This window comes from Crinia signifera, chromosome 5 (assembly GCF_055691185.1).
Source record: "Crinia signifera chromosome 5, ASM5569118v1, whole genome shotgun sequence".
Taxonomy (NCBI): domain Eukaryota; kingdom Metazoa; phylum Chordata; class Amphibia; order Anura; family Myobatrachidae; genus Crinia; species Crinia signifera.
In genome coordinates this window covers 200,804,320-200,825,447 of record NC_139221.1, presented here as the reverse complement: position 1 = coordinate 200,825,447, position 21,128 = coordinate 200,804,320, and the positions used below count along the sequence as shown (strand labels likewise).

General features: G+C 40.2%; 1 protein-coding gene across 1 annotated transcript in view; it reads left to right on the top strand.

The window, feature by feature from the left end:
• GABBR2 (gamma-aminobutyric acid type B receptor subunit 2) overlaps positions 1-18,382 on the top strand; it is a 645,054-nt gene extending 626,672 nt beyond the window's left edge. Inside the window, exons 16-19 of the mRNA XM_083188433.1 lie at positions 2,130-2,312; positions 6,298-6,427; positions 11,800-11,917; positions 15,202-18,382. Of these exons, the coding sequence (XP_083044559.1) occupies positions 2,130-2,312; positions 6,298-6,427; positions 11,800-11,917; positions 15,202-15,367 (597 nt within the window). The 3' untranslated portion in view covers positions 15,368-18,382. The remainder of the gene's footprint in view (positions 1-2,129; positions 2,313-6,297; positions 6,428-11,799; positions 11,918-15,201) is intronic.
• The last annotated feature ends 2,746 nt before the right edge of the window (positions 18,383-21,128 follow it).

The window sequence follows — 21,128 nt, the reverse complement described above, 5'->3', positions numbered from 1 at the left end:
AAGCTAAGACACCTTACAGTGTCTTAGTTTTGCGCGTACCCTCCACATCATTCGATGGTCAGCGATTATCGAACGATGTGGGTGTTTCACCATAGGATGCGAATGGATGTTTATGTAAAACATCCATTGGCATCTGTTCGGCTGATTTCAGAAGGGGAGTGGTGACATTTACGAGCGAAAAATGACACGCAGTGCTGCAAACTTTGCAGTGCTCTGTGTCAACCAGAATAACCCCCAAATTGTGCCTGATTTAGAAATGGATGTAAGCCCTATAATTTAGCAGTTAAGTGATTATTGGTCATCTATCCGTGTGTATGAGTCACACTATATAGACCAAAATACTGTAGATCAGTGGTTCTCAACTCAAAGAGGTGGCATAAATACTGACCCAGCAAAATAAATGAACTCACCTGTGTATGATTATAGAAATCCACAAAACATGACTTGCTGGCGGTGCTTGAAGACTGGAGTTGAGAACCACTGAAGTATGCTATTATAATTAAGAAAACTAAGGGACATGAAAAGTGGCAATGGGGCCCATTTATCACGGATTGCATTTACAATGCGATCTGGCCAGAATGTTACCGCCCAGGATTGTATTGTAGGAAGTATGAATGTATGAGTCATGAGCCTTAAGAATCTGCCCAGTGTGCCTATATGTTAAGATGGCCTTGGATATACTCAGTTTTAAACCAGTCACACATTTGTCCGTTGTAATACCAGATCTATTCAATTACTAGATATTCTTAAAAAATGCTCATTTTCAAGTTCTGTACAGAGGAAGTTATTCTAATTGATTTTCTACCTTGCGCATTCGCACAAGGGAGCGATTTTTAGAGACTGCACATGTGCATAAGCGTTTATGTGCATGTGCAGCCTCTTTGTGAGAGTGCCCATGTGGAATTGATTATTCACCGGCCGCTCGTGGGGCGCGGGGCAGCGGGCCGTCGTCATGCCCAGCGTTTCATGGGTGTTCCTGTGAAGACGCTGGGCATTTCCATGGAAATACACTGGTAATGCAGGTGCAGGGGTGGGCAGATGAGGTCAGCAGAAGTCCGCTGCCCCCCCTTTTCCCGTACAAGGTGCCGCAGGTGTAAGGCCAGCAGAGACTGACTTAGTTCTGCAAGCACTGGCAAAATAATTTGTTGGCGACCATCAAATGATTTCACCCCGGCACACAAGCTGCGAATGGATATTTATGCAAAACATCCATTTGCATGCCTGCAGGGAGATTCGCGGTACCTCTGTGAAAATGTCTAACTTCATATAAGACTATCAGGGATTTATTTAATAAGATGGGAATTCAGAAAGTGAGAGATTTGGTAAGAAATCGCCAGTTTTTTTAAAGTGGCAATCATTTACGCTTCAAAATCAAACTGGTTAAGCAGTGTACATGATTGCTGCTTTAAAAAAACTGAAGATTTCTTACCAAATCTCTCACTTTCTAAATCTCTCATCCTATAAATCTCACCCAGGATGTTGCTATGGATAACCAATTAGATTCTATTATCTTCCAAAAGGCGCTAAATAAATAAATAGATTCTGATTGGTTGCTTTGGGAAACATCCCACCTTCAATAGAACTCCCATCTTAGCATATAAACCCCCAAGACTTCATAAAAGATTTTCGTTTCTCATGCCTTTGTGTGTTTAAGAACTAAAGTATATAACAGGCAAATACACCTTTAATATTTATTGCTGAATGCACAGTGCTCCTACCCTACCCACTTAAGCAGAGATTGAACGGAAGACCCTACAGAAATTCTGCTATATACTATTAACCAGTCTACAGACACACAGCACTCGGACTGTTTGCTTTATAAGCTTTCTAAGGCTGCTGCAGCTGTCCAGAAAAGAGAAGAAAAAATATTTTTTTTTGCCTGCAATCTTGTTTAAAAAAAAATTGCTGGCGTTATTAATGCATAATTGAACTGTTTATTTTTATAAATAGTTAATGTTGCTTACTGTACATCTATGGAGCACATTACTTTTGCACTGACAAATACAATTAATCTCTAAATTGCTGGCATAATATAGCACCTGTCTGTTAAAGAAGACTAGCGTTTATTAAATTAGGTTTCAGCATTGTTCACGTGCTGCCTAGTAAATATTATTGTTCAATTTTCATAGTTAATTACCCTAAGGACGAATCCTGATGCAGCAACACAGTGTCGGAGATTTCAGTTCACGCACAATCAAAAAAAAGAGGATTCCAAAACATCGACCTCGGTTACCAGTGTAAACCAGGCCAGCACATCCCGGCTAGAAGGGCTGCAATCGGAGAACCATCGCTTACGGATGAAGATAACAGAGGTAAAGCACTTACAGTGTCACTATCACAAACAAAAATGAAATGCTAGTTTTTCTTTTCTGAAAATCACACAAACAAAAATATAATGCCACTAGGGCATTAACTTGGTGCTACTTGTTGGGACTTATTCAAATGTAAGCAGCAATTTGAATAAGGGATAGTCAGTCCCTGAATGCAAAACAGACAAAAAGAAAATTTGAACTGCACTTTTGAGGAAAGTGAGACCACAGTTAATTTCTAACAATTTATTTGCTTAATCAGCACATTTTAAATTTATTAAATCATAAAAACAATAAACACATTAAAAATACACTAAGAAACACTATAAAATAGTTTTTTTGCTTGGTGCAGGCCTTTGAATAATGATAAATATCCTCCAACTTTCAATAAATATAAGTGGAATTTTTTGGAAAAAACACCCCACTGATCCTTCTTTGGATGGATCCTGTTCCCAGGGCCGTCTTTTCGTATGGGCTTAATGGGCACTTGCCCAGGGGCCCCAGGTGAATAAGGGCACTATTCTGATAGCTGAGGATCTCCTTTTTCCAGGGATACGAGAATTTTGAAAATTGGCCCTGGGGAACTGGAGATATCCAACTTCAAAGCAGCAGTCCACATCCGACTTGTTAATTGCAATTACCAGTCATATTTCTCAGGTTGCCTCTGACTTAGAGTTTTTCTGAGAGACTCTCCCCTTTCTTGTGACACTAGCGCCTTGTCTCTATCATGCCCAGAACCAGAGATATCAGCCTCCCAGCAGCCGGTCCCTGGTCCAGCTCAGACGTCTGGTGTACAGTTTTATATCTTTGTCAATGGATTGCTCTGGCTCCTGATCTCTGATCCCCAAGTTTCCAGCACCGCCTGAAAGTTGGGACTCTAGGTTTTTATACTATTGAAAGCTAAGAAATCTATTTCCAGATAATGGCGAAAGCTGCAGTCAAACAAGCTGCCCTTCCACCGGAAAATGACGAATATTAAGCCCACTCCATTATCCAACCCTCGCCTGTGTACAAAACACCCCCTACCTCCCTGGAAGTCATTTACAAGGGACCCTTCATTCAGCTCAGTGCACCCTTCCACACGTTAGTGTTCACCCTTCCACCACCTGTGCAGTTAAGGAGTAATTAGCAGAAGTTACTGCTCCAGGTCCTACATGTTGAGTGGAAGATAGAGCACCCCCTGCCACCCATGGGACATCAAAGCTGCAGCACCCCCCACCCCTAGATGGGGAGAATGGGTAAGGGCCCCAGTGCATTACTTTGCCCAGGGGCCCACACTGCTCTTAAGATGGCCCTGCCTGTTCCTATTGGACTCAGGTTGACCAGATGGTTTTTATGGGGGGACAGTTTATTTTGGCACTCACGTAACTGGGATATCTGCCAATGCTGTGGGCTGCAGTTGAAGTGGTCCCCGTTAAGATGTTGCTCTGTCCTTAGTTGACTTGTATAGCCCCAAATTGTAGCAATGTCAACTTTCAGTCTTGGTTCAGGTATCCACTTGGAAAAATAATTTTGTATTCCACAGTCCACACTTGGAGGCAGGAATGGGGGTGCTGTAGGCTGAAGCGTTTCGCTGGGTAACTCCCAGCTTTTTCAAAGGTGTGATTTAATTTTAAATGTGCTGATTAAGCAAATAAATGGTTATTGTTATGTTAAGTGCAGTTCAAATTTACTTTTTCTTAGTTTTTCTATTCTACTTAAAAACATTTTGAATAATCACACTTCAGTTTTGTTTATCTATGCATGGACGAGTCAACAAAAAATGACTATAGCCATGAAAATAACATCTGATGTCATGGTAGTACATTTATAAATGTCTAACATATCTTGCTGTGTGATAAATGAGTACTTACGCTAACATAGAATCCAGCTATTTCTTACCCACTTGGGGAGAACATTAACATTGATGAATTTGTTCAACAGATACTTTACAGCGCCTAAACACATTTTTAAAAAGTTTACAGTGATTTATTGGTATTGTCAACAGCAAGTTACTAATTAGATATGTTTTATACCACATCAACTCTGAATAATGGAAATAGGTAATAGGATAGATGTTTCTCCATCATTTCAGATATGTAGGTAACATTTTAAAATACAAAGACCTCTAAGTCAAAATGAAGGTGAACTGTAAACTAACCAAGTTAAGGGGGGAAAAGAAATGGGTTATGCAGGGTTACACTGAACAGCAAGTTTTTTATACTGCCCCTCACAATGGAATTCCTAATGACAGTCATGTTTAATCTATTTCATTTATCTTATATAAAGTCGAGCAATACAGGTTCATTTTCATTTAACCCTTTGAGTGCCAACATCTCTGTGAGAGAGGCGCAAAATATATGCTAAAAATATAGACATATAGTATGCAAGAAATCCGCTAAAAATGCCAGCGTCGCTCACATTTGTTATATAAATTGAAATAAAAAATGTTGTGTAAACAAAGATTATATTTCCTATATAAGGTTACAGGTCAGAATGATGAATAAAAATGTTTGTGTACCAATTTTTACACCAGTTTTGACAAATGCACTCAAAGGGTTAAAAATAACCATGTTACATCAATCAATAACCTTTACAGGATTTAGCCATTCGGTCTAGCTGGTAAAAATCTAGAACACCTGATTGGAGAGATTTGCAACATTACAGATGCTGGGAAACGAAACAAACTCAATATTTTGTGTTTTGATGTGATTTAGCGGGCTATTAATTAACTTGAATGGTACTGTAAAATATGCAGAAATAGTAGTTTCCAAATATTCTTCATGTTCCTTAAATAGTGAACCCATTCTGTAATGTAGTACAGTAATGTAATACAGGTTGAGTCTCCCTTATCTGATATTCTATAAACTGTATTATGTAAAAACCATGATATATTAATATTACACCTACTTTTGCCTTCATACATGCACCAGGACCTCTGCTGCATCAGTCAGACCCTTTCTGTCACCACGCAATCCCCTTACCTGCCTACACCCCCCCCCCCCCGGTGGCCACTGTCAGACCTTCACCCGCACAACTGGCCTCAATGTCCCGAGTGCCAAGAATTGTAAAATCTGAAAAAAATCCAATATCCTGATTTTTTTCTTATCCTATGTATTTTGATATCAGAAATTCAACTTACTGTACAATGTAGAACATATCACAGAGGTCTCCTCCGTCCACTACAGATCTATATTTCCATGCAGTCCCCACAGACATTTGGGTACTTATATGTTAGTTGGGTGCCCACTGAGCTATTTGCTTAGTTTTACGCTTCGGGCTCGGTGGCTCGCTGTGCTCGCCACACTATATTTAATCAACTCAATGCCGACATGGATAGTGGGGGTATGAGCGTACTTGCTATATTGGGGGGCGCCCAACTAACATATAAGTACCGACATTTGTGTAAATGACTATTGATCGAACTCCAAAAAACTGTTTTCCGAGCTTGACTGTGGAACTGATGCCATTTGCAGAATGCATTCACACACTACACCCCAGTCCTTCCTTCCAGAAGAGGGTATTAGTCCCTTGTATAAATATTACATTGTACGCCCTCATGTTTATATGTGATTCATTAAAAACTGTAATTTACATAGTATTTTCATGGTATATAGTTATTATTTAGAAGCTACAGGTATTCATTTGATTTAATGTTGTCAAACCTGTATGGAGATCACCTACTAGCCTTTAATGAATGGATTGGACAGCATTTAATTCTCTAAGCACTGGGGCCATGGGTTCAAATCCGAACCTTGATACAGCAACAGACCAAACTTCTGTTTGCATTTTTTAATGGATTTCCCACAGTCCAAAAACATAGTTGTATGTTTGTGGGATGTCCCCTCGCCTTAATTCTCATAATAATAAACAAAAATAATACATTTTTCTACAAGATATTAACTAGTTAGGGCTTTAATACAGACACCATTTTGTGATACTGCTCATACTCTCCTACAAATTACTTATCTGCAGCAGCATGTGTAACTGAGGTGTTATACTCTTACAGCTTGACAAAGATCTTGAGGAGGTAACAATGCAACTTCAAGATACACCAGAGAAAACAACCTATATCAAGCAGAACCACTATCAGGATCTGAATGATATTCTCAGTATACAAAACTTTACAGACAGTAAAGGTAAGATATAAATAGCTCATTTATTTTGTTACAGTATGTGTTGGTAATTATAAAATGTTTCATACCCCCACTATCCACGTCGGCACGGAGTTGATTTTAGATAGTGTGGCGAGCGCAGCGAGCCACCGAGCCCGAAGCGTGGCGAGCGGACGCGCAATACATGTAAAGTAATATGCGTCCACTCGCGGGGCTCGCTGCGCTCACTAAGCAGGAATTTGAATCTGTTACAGAACTTGTAAGTAAGTACAGCACGGGGGGGGGGGGGGGGGTGGTTATCTCTGGGCACCAGGAGGGGAGGTTCTGGAAAGCAGCAGCAGGAGAGAATGAGGGGGGAAGGAAGGGTGGGGATAGGGGAAAAATCATTAGGTAAACATCCACTGCCTCCCTCATCACCTACTGCCTCCCTGTTGTATTAGTGGTCACTTCATTTGATTTGTGCCTCTGCAATGCTACTGTACAATTCTGCAGTAACTTGCTGTGGTCCTGTAATCATTTTTATTGTCTGGCTGGGTCCCGGAGCGAAATAAATTTAGAGCCCCTAGCATACTGTTATGATCCAGAGAGAAACTGAGTAAAGTAGATGAAGCAGGCTTGCAGGATTGGATGTTCCGGAAAGGTGGCACTTGGCAACCGTCTTCTGGACAGTCACCCCGGTACACCCAAGTGTAAGACTCACAGAGGACACCAGCAGTTCTTCGTGTCCATAATAGTCATGTTCCCATAAGGCTTTATATGCCTACCAGTACTTGGATGCCATCAGGAATTATGCCACTGGGGCCAGTGTAAGCTTACACCAAATGACCTGGTCAGTATAGATAAGTGAGCATGAAGAAAGGTGAAGAAGAGGAAGAATACAAGCAATACAGGATTCTCCAGAGTGTGTACTGGTGGCAAGTTGACAGGACATATGAATGAGACAATTTACTATAGTAATAAAATAGCAAGGTGTAAAAGATAAGATGCAATAATGCCTATCACAAGATACTGTACAGTATGTAATAAGGCAAGAGGTAGCAATCACTAAACTGCCAGACAAGTACATATAAAAGACCGCATGTGGAAATCGCAGTGCTGCATAACATGTATATATATTTAAACAGTATATGAAAATAGAGGCGCCGCAAGACATAATAATAATAATAATAATAATGATATTTATATAGCACTTTTCTCCCAATAGGACTCAAAGTGCTTCACACATTGTCTTTACAGCTCAAAATACAAAACAAGTTTAACAGTAGATGTCAGTGAAATGCTTGAGTAAATAAGTATGTCTTTAGTCTATTTTTAAAGGATTCTATAGTGGGCGCTTCTCGCACTGTGCAAGGAAGAGAGTTCCACAGAGTTGGAGCAGCAAAGTTGAAAGCTCGACCCCCAGATGAATTCAGGGAGATTCTGGGTACTGTTAGTAGTCCTTCTTCAGTGGATCGTAGTAATCGAGTAGGACAGTAAGGGATCAGCAGCTGTTGCAGGTACCTTGGGCCCTGGTCATGTAGGGCCTTGAAAGTGAGTAAGCCAATCTTGAAAACGATTCGCCATTTTACAGGTAGCCAGTGAAGGGCGTAGAGAATGGGAGTTATGTGGCAGGAGCGGGGCTGGTTAGTTAATAGTCTGGCGGCTGCATTTTGTACCAGCTGCAAGCGGTGCAATTCTTTTGCTGGAAGACCCAGGTAGAGAGCATTGCAGTAGTCTAGTCGTGATGATATAAATGCATGTATGACTTTAGGAAGGTCTTCTGGGGGAATTAAATGCTTGATTCTGGCTATGTTTCTCAGATGAAAGAATGAGGATTTGATTGTGGCTGACACCTGATGTTTAAGTGTCAGGCCATTATCCAGGACAACACCAAGATTCCGCACATGATCAGAGTTTTTTAGTGCTGTGCCCCCCAGCTTAAGACCTGTCAGTTGGCTATGCTGCCGTCTTGTCCTGTGATTTATCATCAGGACAAGACATATATATATAAAACAATGTGTAATAATGGCAGAACTGCAAGACATATGAATATATGAATATAAGATAATGGAAATACTGCAGCATATGTGAATCAGACAGAGTGCAGCATGTACAAAGTAATATGTTGTTGTACGCAGATACTGGCAGTGAGGGAGACTAGAGACAAAATACACTATTGTAATCACAAAGACAAAACACTAAATAAAGCTAGGTAAGAGAAGAGATAAGAACTAATAATGAAAAGAGTTCACCTGATCACAGGTGTACTCTGACAATAGCGTGCCCGTTGCTAAGTGATCAGCAGCTCCCCAGTGCTGCAGTATCTGCACTGTCAGATGCCGGACCGACGGTGCAATAGCTGGGAGCTGCATCCCTGAAGCGCTAACACATATAATATAAATCGAGGACCTAATGTACTCATACCACAGGACTAATGATGGTGGATAGTCTTAGCATAAATTCTTAGTAGACTACTGTACCTCAGAGTGGAGTGGCTGTCTTCTGCGTAGCTCAGTGAATAGTAGTACTTCTGTATACAAACTTCCTTCCAAATCTCTGCCAAGCGATTATCTGTGGATATAGCAGCTGGAATGCCAGAGCAGGAAGAGGAAAAGACCAGGAATTGGTCTAACGCATCATTGGCTCTTTCAGATTGACTGATAATTTCCACAGGTTTAGGAGTAAGATACAATGATATAATATAATCATATGGAGCAAAGCAGATCGAAATCTGGATATGAACTAGTACCTTACATTCAGAACATATTTGTAGAAACACAATGATATTTAAATGTATGAACACGAATAATAAAGATAGTTATTTGGCGGAATGCGCAGTATACAGTGTATACATGCAATTAAGCCTTTTTTGTCGAATTCAGGTTATTTACCCAATTCAAGAGGAAACTCACAGTACTTGAGCCAGTGATGTAGCGTGTTCCCACAGTGCCCGGAGCATGTGTGCGCTACGGCGCCCCCTCCAATCCAAGGGCAGTATTGCCATACAATTATGCCATTCAAAATGAGACAAATTTCACTTTATGCCGCATACAATTAGACAAAATTCACACAGAAGGAGACAAAATTCACAGGGAATGAATAAAAATCACATTATGCTGCACAGAATGAGCCAAAATACACACTGGTTGAGCCAAAATTCACGCCATGCCACACGGAATGAGCCAATATTCAAGCCCTGCCACACAGAATGAGCCAAAATACAGGGAGAGACAGCGGGGGATGTGGGTACAGGTACAGTGGGGGTTGCGGGCACAGGGACAGTGGCAGAGGGGAATGTGGGCACAGGGACAGTGGGGAGAGTGAAAGGCAGCAGGGAATGCGGGACAGGTACAGCGGGGACATGGGGACAGTGACAGAAGGGACAGTATTAAGAAAGCTGGGATGGCAGTACTGGATATTTATTACTGCTAGGACAGCAGTGCAGGACCCTCTGGAGATTATATATATATATATATATATATATATATATATATATATATATAGTTTTAATTATACATACACACACCTTTATTGACACTTACTGTTTAAAGCAAGGGATGCAAACAGTTAAACTGTCTGCTCCGGACACATACGTGCAGCAGCAGCAGCAGGAAGAGCGGAGGGAGGGCTTGGTAACTTGAGTGGACAGGGAGAAGTTCTTTGCCTCTTGAAGTTGTAAGGAACAGACGGACTCCGGAGTTTAAGGCTGTCCTGTCATTGAGTAAGCAGGCATGCTGCATGAATGCACTGCTCGGAAGGAGGGGGACGGAACTGTATCTTCAGGCTGCCGGCGCTGTGCTGTCCAGAGTGTGACAGGTACAGCGGCAGCAGAAGCAGCGCACAGCCACAGTAGTGGGGATGCAGAGCAGAGAGCTCATCCCTGCACTGCATTCAGCGAATGCCCGGCGCCAACATCAGAGCAGGCGCCTGGAGCATGAGCTCCACCAGAACCACCCTAGCTACGCCTCTGACTTGAGCTACTGGGAACCTCACTACAACTCTGAGGCATAGTCTTTGTAAGACACCATACCAGGATTTATTCCAATCCCAACCTTGTCTATGGAAAGACACTACATACTGTAGACCAGGGGTTCTCATACTCGGTCCTCAAGGCCTCACACAGTTCACGTTTTCCAGGTCAACTGGTAGGTGCACATGTGCACTCATTATTCGGATACACATTTTAAAAGATCCACAGGTGGAGCTAATAATTTCACTTGTGATTCTGTGAGGAAACCTGCAAAACATGCACTGCGTGGGGTCCTGAGGACCAGGTTTGAGAACCTGTGCTGTAGACCAATGCCAGATAGTAAACGAGTTAAAATGTTCCAAATAATCCATGTATGTGCTCTCATTATTATAAATGATTATCAATATGAGGATACAGATTTGCTGATTACTCAGAGAAACACAACCCTTTCATCTTTACACTGAACCACACTCAATTCACTTGCTTCAGCTGTGCCCTTTTCCAATAGATGGTAAACTCTCTAATGAGCAGGGTTATATCCCTATCGCTTTGTGTTCATTTTGTCTACACTGCTTCATGTCTGCCATGGTTTCCCTTCTGTATATAGTGTAAGCCATTGCAGTTCTCCATACTGTAGTTCAAAACAGCAACAACAATAATTATAATAATCTCATTAAAATCATCTAGCTAATGACTACATTTGATCATTTAGCAAAACATAACTTGTAAGTTTCAACCTCTTAACTGGCTAATATTTTTTACCAATTGTTGGGGGGTTTGATAGAACGAGGTTAAGAACATCTATTTTAAACATCCAACATGATTTTCAAATTTGTTTTTTTTAAAGAACATTAGTTGAAACATTAGTGGCTGAGATATTCAAAGTGTCTGCATAGAGGAGCAGGCACCCGATACACACAGGGATGCTGCTGCTGACTTCCCTGGTGCTTGTAGAGAGGCGAAGGAACCTGACACAGAAAGGACTGCTACTTATTGCATTAGATTTGCCTACAGCCACAAGGTAGGGGTGCTGATGGGCTGGCCAATCGCTGTATCCATCACTGATTGGCAGAAATTGGGGACTGATCCATAAGTGCAGGAAGGTGGGGATGTCCATCTGAGAGGATGGCTGCTGGTAGATTATTTTCCAGCAGCCACAAAATGAGCTTTACTGAGTGGTTGCATTAAATGCGACCATGTCAGGGAAAGCCCATCCTGGTATGGTGATGGTCACATCTGATGCAACCATGCTAGGCAAGTGGGTTAGAAAACTAGATAGTCTGTTTTGAACTGCTGTACATACAGATCCATTTCCTTTGTTGAAGTATGATTAAAAATGATAGAAATGTGATTCCAGTAGGTTTCGGGTCTCAAGAATATAAATTACAAATAAATGACAAATGTTGCTGTTTTATTTAATGTAAATCTGTTTTTTTGTATAATACAGATGGTGAAAAGGCTGTTTTAAAAAATCACCATGCTCAAAATATCCCTCCACAATGGAATACTATAGAATCTTCCAGAACCAGCAAAGAGCCTATAGAAGATATTAACTCACCAGAGCAGTAAGTACATTTCATATCCCTAGAAACATGTGAAATGTAACATTTTGAATCGTGAACTTTGCTTTACTGTGCCCAAGATCTCTGTTGCCTTGCCTAGGAGACAGGGTGAACTATAGTGCACCACTTCCACTGTTCCTCCTTATTAAAGACATCCTGCAAGTTAGTCAAGCTCTGCAAGATGTGCTGTTCAACCTCACCAACCTCACCTCACTATACCACATTGTGCTTTTTTTATATTTCCATCAAGCATAATGTGGTTTCTGAGTGCAAGATTTTCACCCAGCGGATGGATTTGCTCCTATTCACGAGGACTGCTCTGAGAAGGAAGAATCCTTGTCACTGCAAAATCTTATGGATGAGGATCTTTATTCCTCTTTAATGTACCAATTTTTTTTTTTAATAAGAGCCTGCTCCAGCGATCAGGAAGAAGAAAAGTTATCTTGTAAGAGTGCCAGCTAAATGATACAGGAGATGCTTGAAAGTTTATAATTGTCACACTGGGCCTGATTCAGATACATACACTAATACAATTGCATCTGGTTTCCTGTGCACATTGTAATGTGTGAAAAAAAGCCTTTAAATGTATTAGAAATAATGCCAACTTATAGTCGCGCTAATGTCAGCAACTGTGTACAGACATGCAGCAGTGCTAGCAGGCTCCCCAATAATAAATCATCTGAGTGGTCATGCAGAATGGCTGCAGGTAATTAGACATAGGGCCAGATGCACTAAGCTTCAAAAGTGATAAAATGGAGAGTGATAAATAGAGACAGGATTATATGCATTTGCATATTTGCATATGCATTCGCATATTTTGCCCATTCTCACTTGTTATTGCATATTTTACCTAAAATCTAGTGATGGTGCATATTTTAGGACCCACCACCTTTCCATCCACGAATCACAGCACTGATTTGCCCTCCTGCTGGCCAGTTAGTGGTAGAGTGTGCAGGCCGGGCCAATATGTGCGCAGTGTTGGGGACATTGCTCTAGGCTGCCAATCTTTTTTAATAAAAGTCAGTTGGGGCGGGTTATGCCACAAAGCTCCTGAACCTTTGCCTGCCCCTGTCCTGGGACTTTGCGCCAAGAGAGAGACTTCTGCAGCAGAGGAGGTGGGCGGAAGGATTGTGACATCACGCGGAAGGAAACTCCGGGTCACAGTGAGTATGCGGCACAGGGAGAAAGCCTTCCACTGTGCCGATTTCACATGCTATGCTGACATTTGATCCATCGGCGCTGGAGATGAGGGTCTGTGTAGTTGATAACAGAAGAGTCTAGGACGCTGCAGTGTGCTGTAGCAGCCTGGAAGAAAAAAAATCCTGTGTACAGCACTAAACATCTGCAGATGCTGTGGGCCTATTTTTGAGGTTTATTTGCAACTAATAGGCTGCTGATTTTTAAATAAATAAGTTAAAAATGACTTTTTTTCCATTATTTAATGTAGCATATTTTAACACTTTTCATGCATATTTTAAGTATTTTTCATGCATATTTGCATGCATATTTCAAGCTTTTTATATTGCATATAATCCTGTCTCTAGTGATAAACAACCAACCAATCAGCTCCTGCATGACATTTTTCAAACACAGTCTGTGACATGGCAGGCAGGAGCCGATTGGCTGGTTGTTTATAACTCTCCATTTTATCACTTTTGAAGCTTAGTGCATCTGGCCCATAGGCTGTTTTCTATATTAGAGATGACTGATATACTGTAGGCAGAGACACGCACTGCAACCTTTCGCAAAATGCCAGAGATTTTGTCGCAACTCCACACTGCTTTTCACAAAATGGTCTCTTCCTGTCAATAGTTTGCAATTGAATCCTCACTGTTAGCGTCCTCGGAAAACTACCTTGACATGTGTGTAGTGTGACTGTGCTGCATGAACAGTGGGCCGAGAATTGCTTCACTGCATTAATATCTGCATTATTTCCGCATCTAAATCAGGTCCAATGTACAGTGACAGAACATTCCTAGCTCGTCATGCTGTATGAGGCGGCCGGTATTGCTTTTGGAAATTCTGGCCCTTTGTAGAAGTTACTGAATAAATAATGAAACCAAATTTTACTTCTAATATAGGTTGTGATTGCGAGTATATTACTCAAGTGGAGATGCATCAAACCATACCAACCAATCAGCTTCCTGCTTTAAGTCTATAAAATAACAGTTGATGGTTGCTGATTGGTTGCCATGGTCAACTTTTCCACTTTGTCTGTCTCTCCTATTCAAAGTACTGGAAAGAACATGATGCATCTCATCGTTCATCAGTCAGGAGTAGGAAAAAAACGTTGTGGCAGGAGCCTGCACTCCTCCTAATACTGCAATCTCTGCAGTGCCATACCATACATTTTTGCAAGAGGAGTATCACAAAGAGAGCTTCTTACAGTCACCAAATACCATGCACCTTACTTCAATTTCAGTATGGTTTAATTAGATTTAATTCTACATGAAAAGCATATTGTATTAAGCACCTAAGGCTGGGTGCATACTGAGTGTTCATACTAAGGCTCTCCCAACTACTCTTGATTAAAAGGTGATTTTTGCAGCACTTTTTGCTTCTGCAAGACAAATAATGAGGGCGGGAATGTAAAATGAATAATATTAAAAGCATCATCCATTGTCACATGGACCCTCTGAGATAAGATGGTATAAATAGTTATAGGCAGGTCAGAGACGCTGCAGTCAGTTATATGAAAACCTGTTGCCTTCTGTCTGCAGTGATTAGGGGATAAATGAGAGTATTATGGCCAGGATTCAAATTAAGGGTAAGGCTTGGGGTGTTAGTGTTAGGGTAGTAGGATTAATTGTGAGGGTTTTGGATATTTGTGTTAAGGTTTATGATTAAGGCCGAGGGTTAGGGTATTAGTGTTTAGTGTTTTCTCTTTCGTACCCCTTGATTCGTTTTTTTTCATTTCGTACCCCCTCCTCTCAATTTGAAATACCACAGTACTTAAGTAGAGTAGTATAAGAATGACAAAAGTAACTGGTACTCAGAAAAGGATACAAATAGACATGAGATGTACAGCAGTTTCTACATTTTGGATATGTCATCTATTGCCTATTTTATTCATTCCTGAAATGATTTCATGGATTACTTTCTGTCGATTAAACTAATTGAGCACTATCAGAAAATGCGCGTTATATATTCATATGCACAATTATTTACATCATGTAGTCTATTTCTAAACTTGGTCATACCAAGAAGTTACAGTATACTGTGTACATAAAAAACTACACTGGGACAGTCAATGATGTTAATTTATTTCCTTTTTTATTTCTTAACAGTATACAGCGAAGGCTATCATTACAACTACCCATCCTCCATCATGCCTACTTGCCATCAATAGGTGGCGTAGATGCAAGCTGTGCCAGTCCGTGCGTAAGCCCCAGTGCCAGCCCTCGGCACAGACATGTGCAGCCTTCCTTTCAAGTCATGGTCTCTGGCCTGTAGGAATGGGTGAATCAGGCTTCCTAGACTACTCCTGTAATTTCTCAAGAGAGACTCAACTGCACATTCTGATATAGAACCTTTGCTACACACACATAACATTTGCTCTTAATATATAGAGACAGAGGAATTCTAAGGATGTCATCCTGGGAGGCCGATTTCAACCAGCATGGGCTAGAAGCAAGTTAGAGAGATGCACAGAGTTATACCTGGAGCCTTATTTGTGGAGTTTTTGTTCCTTTACTCAGAGGACTCGGATAAAATAATTCTTCCCAAAACTCAACGAGCAAAAGAACAAGAGTACAGCATTCTGAATCTTGCACAAAGGAAAAGAAGAAATTCAGAAACGTTACTTTTTAAATCCAACTCACAATGCTACGAATATGGCTGCTATGAACTTTGGTTAGTACACTTTATACAAATGTAAAAACCTAATAAATAAAAAAATAAAAAATAATAATAAAAAAGTGGAGACAGCACAGCTAGGAATTATTTGCAGAGAATCATACACGGGTTTGCACAAATCTGCTGAAATGCTGAACATGTCCTATTAATGATAAGTTCTGCTTGTGTTTTACATGTCAGACAATACACGGCAGAAAAAAATAAGAGCATCATTACAAATGATCCCTCAGGTGACAGCAAGACATGCAGTATTACCAAGGTTTTGTCTCTGTAACTGAACTAAGCTGTTTTTACAATGGTATAATATATTTACAGAAGCAGTATGGAGTTATTTGGAAACCAAGGTTTTACTGTACTGAGCCAGAACAATTGCAGCACAGCACTTCTGAGAATTTGGGAACAGCCATGTTCCTACGCTCGCCATTTGGGACTATGTTTTATCAAGGTTTCTGTATTTTTTGTAATGCACAGAACTGAGCGACTTGCAGGCTTCAGACCTAGTAAATAGCTTATATGTCACAAGATGGATGATTTGTCACAATTTGTGTTTGATTTGTTCCATACAGTGCCACAGAAAAAGTACAATAAAACCAAGTTTCAATGGATTCAGGTCCTTAGGCTCTTTGACACTGATGCCAGTAATTTTTAACAATCTATACTGTTGCGCCAGAATTGTGTTACGTTTTCTTTATCCATAAATTCAGCCAATCCCTAAGTATTTTGTTTCATTTTCAAAGAGCTATATGAAACGAACACTCCATTTTCAGAAATAAAGGTCTTGGATATGTCAGACAAAATTATAGGTCTTTACAAATTTTTTATTATGTTGTATGTATATAAACACCTGAATTGTTAAATACACCAAAATTATTGATAAACATTGGTATACATCTTATACTATATGGTGCCCAGTAATGATTATGATGATATGAGCCATCAATGTTTCAAAGTAAAAAAGGTCTCACCAATACTGTACCCATATAAGGTGTATTTAGTACCATGGCGGACATAGCACAGATGAACTGTGACCCTCAGTTAGATCTTCAATGATTTTTGGAAATCTATCATCTAATAGATTTGTTAGCTGGATTTTTACTAACTCGTTTCCTTATGGACACAGTGGTGAATTTAGACTTTTGTGGGGTGGTTTATCAGTTATTCATGAATAACTTTCTCCACTCCTGATGATGCACATAAGACCACAACACGTCTGTGTCTGGAGGAATGGAAGGATCATGTTGATCAAATTGGCACTGCATGCTGGGGGGAGGTCTATCCTGATGACACTCCTTGCCTGGTAAGCGGAAAATAACATCCGCATTATACCTCTTTTTCACCACCACCACCACCTCCATTCCTCTGACTATCTTCAAACAATTAATGAAAATAAGGTTCTAATAAAACTATTATATATGGCAACAAAAATAGATATAGGTTTTTTTAACACAGTATGGTTGCCTAGCTTTTTTATTTACTCAAATTGGGTATTTGCTTTCATTGGTGAAATGTGCACTTGACTGAACAATATTAGCCCTTCTGTATTCTACCGCCACCAACACATGGCTCCACACAGACCATAATTACATCTCTATAAATACATCATGATCATGTATTTTTTATGTTGGCAGCAATAAAAAAAATATCACAACGAAAAACATCTACATAACATGCAAGAAAGGAAAATAAATAACAAACCACCATTAGGAGCATAAAGGGCAAATTGCCACCATGTAATTGTTCCGCTCTAGGGCCAGGCATGATTAATGCCAATTTTGGTTTGCTGTTTACAGCATGTTTGTGCTATTTGCCTACTGTTATTAAATACGCCTTACAGTATATAATTTGTTAAACAGCATTATACTTTTTAACATTAATGGGAGTTATCAAGCAATAGGCAGATGGTACAGATGTTTTTGTGATCCACACTACAATAATCACAACATGAACTAAAAATAGAATTCACAATTACCAAAATGTAACTTTAATATCAATGCTGAGATTTGTTTTTAGATAGACATACCGTAAATGGTTAAAGTGTCTTGATACTCATTTATATGTATTAACAGCCATTTCATTGTATTCAAATCTGTAGTTTTACTTGTTTGATAAAAAAGAGAAAATCTTAATGAAAATGGTGTTGTTTTTTTATTATTATTTTGTAATTTAAAGTCAGCTGTCCTACATGTCAGACGCGCTCATTCTGCAATAAGAAACTATAACTGATACAGTAAGTACATAATGTCTTAAATATTGTAAATGGCATATAGCATTAATTATCATCAACATTAAGTGGGCATCAAACCTGTGTCCTATCACAAAAAGCTACCATATTCATTTAATTTCATTTTACTAAAATTCATTGCCATAAACTGTTGCAAAACAGAATAATCATAAGTAATACAATTACCATATTATAACAAGTAATCTCAATTTGAAGCATTTTTTTTAATTTGCAGAAACACTTTTTGCAATGTGGCAAACATTAGATGTAATACAAAGCGTATCTACTTTTTGAGAAAGTTTTAGTTCAATGACAAAAATATAATTGCATTTTTCAACACAAGTCTGTATCATTTGGGTTTTGATTGATGTGTTTTACTTTTAGGACATATGAACACAAAGTAAAAACAATGGCATTTTCGACCTTTGATTGTGAGCTTATTTTATTTATTATTATTACCAGGTATTTATATAGCACACACATTTTCTGCAGCGCTTGTTACATACAATGAATGTGTTTTTTCTTTATTTACAATGAGTTCAACCACAATTTTATCATACCCTCCAACATGACCCATTGCATTCGGTACACAATGCTCTGCTCCTGGACTTCCCTGGTAATGTATGATTGCCAGCACCTTGTGGGGAGCTAGGTAATTGATGAGAAGGCTGTTTCAACACAGGTGATGACAATCATACATTACCAGGGAAGTCCAGGCAGAGAGCATTGTGTACCGAATACAATGGGTCATGTTGGATGGTATGTTTTATGTGAGATTCAAAGTTTAATCCAGTGGATCTCAAACAAAGTCCTTACGGCACCCCAACAGTCCAGGTGTTAAGGATATCCATAATTAAGCACAGGTGAATTAATTAATATCTCTGTTATTTTTATTTAAGCATCTGTGCTAAGCCAATCATAGCCTTTAAAACTCAACTGTAAGGCAGGTGTGTTGCTACTGCAGCTTCAGCTCCACGCACAAGTAGTGACAGAAGGTGCCAGCTCCCTCTGTAACAGGCTGGGACTTGGGACTTAAGGTAGGAGGAGAGGACTTGAAGAGAGCAATGACATGTTCCATCATGTCATTGTCATGTGCAGAGATTCCAGTGCAGCGCAGTGTGGTGTTGGGGGGTAAGAGGAGGTTTAGAGGCTTGTTAAACCTTCTGGCTCTCAGGTACAGATGTAGCTGCGGTCATCGTTGCTGCGCCACAGCTGCTCATGCCCATTTGGCAAAGCATAGTTGGTATAGCGTGGAATCACTATACCATGCCATTGCCGGTGAATGCATTTCTTTGAGCTGTGGGAGTGAATAAGATGCATGAGCATGGAGAAGGATCACACCAATTGGCATGGCATCATTGAGCATGGTTAGATCTGTATCTGACTATAGTGATGTTGAACATGCAGGCAGTGTGGCCGTCAGCTCATCCCTCTCCTCAGGCTTTTCCCTCCAACAGAGGTCCAGACTGTCAATCACATGGCCCCTCAAGACCAAACCCAGGAGCTGCTTCCCTCTTCTTGGTGAGAATTGATGTGTGTATACTGTATGCGTGTGTAAATGTGTGTATCATATATATATATATATATATATATATATATATATATATATATATAAATATACAAAGAAATAAGGAGAGTGAGCGCTCTATAGTGCATGAATCTGTATGATAAGTTTATTCAAGGTACACACAGGTTTACAGGTTTACAGATGGCTTAAAATCACGTACCAGACAATGCGGTACTAAACACCGCAGATATGAAGCATAGGCATGCTGTCTCAGCAGCCGGGTGTTGGAGAGGTTACACTCACACGGCAATCCGACTTAGCAGCAGCAGCAGCGGTGAGACTCCACACGTCTGAGCGGCACGATATCCCCACAGGTAACTCCGGTCAGAGACGACGCTAGGACACGCCCCAACGCGTTTCATATTCAACTTCGTCAGGGGGCTGACGAAGTTGAATACGAAACGTGTTGGGGCGTGGCCTAGCGTCGTCTCTGACCGGAGTTACCTGTGGGGATATCGTGCCGCTCAGACGTGTGGAGTCTCACCGCTGCTGCTAAATCGGATTGCCGTGTGAGTGTAACCTCTCCAACACCCGGCTGCTGAGACAGCATGCCTATGCTTCATATCTGCGGTGTTTAGTACCGCATTGTCTGGTACGTGATTTTAAGCCATCTGTAAACCTGTAAACCTGTGTGTACCTTGTATAAACTTATCATACAGATTCATGCACTATAGAGCGCTCGCTCTCCTTATTTCTTTGTAGACAAGCACCTGTTGGATCCAGGATTACCTCACCTGAGGTGGAGAGCTTGGAGCTGCCGGGTTAATTACCTGAGTGCCTATTACATACACGTGGAGGAACATTGTGTGGTACATCTTGCCCAATTGGACTTAAATTGACATTTATAATTCCTTATTTTTTGCACACTGTTAGTTTGTCCTATTATATATATATATATATATATATATATATATATATATATATATATATATTCTTGGAGGATCCGCACTCACAGCCAGCCAAGGTCATCAATTGGGGTGCTTAACTAGAGTGACAATCAATGTGTTCCAATAATATTCTGTGTGTGGGATAATTAATCCACGAAAAGCACTCACCAGTAAAAACATCAATCTTTTAATTTCGTACTTGCTTGTAATAATACAAAGATCTTACTTCAAGGATCCTCAGATCCTGTAGGTCGACGTTTCGGCCACTAGAGGGCCTTTTTCAAGACAGCTTCAAATACTCACAACTGCACAGTTCAAGGATTTCAACAGTGACGTGCGGTGAGATCAGTCACTGGTGAGGCTCTGTATTTTTTAAATTATTATTTTTATTATTACCAGTTATTTATATAGCGCACACATTTTCCGCAGCGCTGTACAGAGTATAGTTGAACATTCACATCAGTCCCTGCCACAGTGGAGCTTACAATCTATATTCCCTACCACATGTACATGCACACAGACTTTCTAGAGTTATTTTTGGTTGGAAGCAAATTAACCTACAGTACTAATATGTAAGCAATCAACTTATGCTTTTAAGTGATGCCCAAATAAACAGACATCAATTACAATAGTGCTCATGAAAGGTAAACACTTTATGCTCCAAATCCTTACTCTGATAAAGTA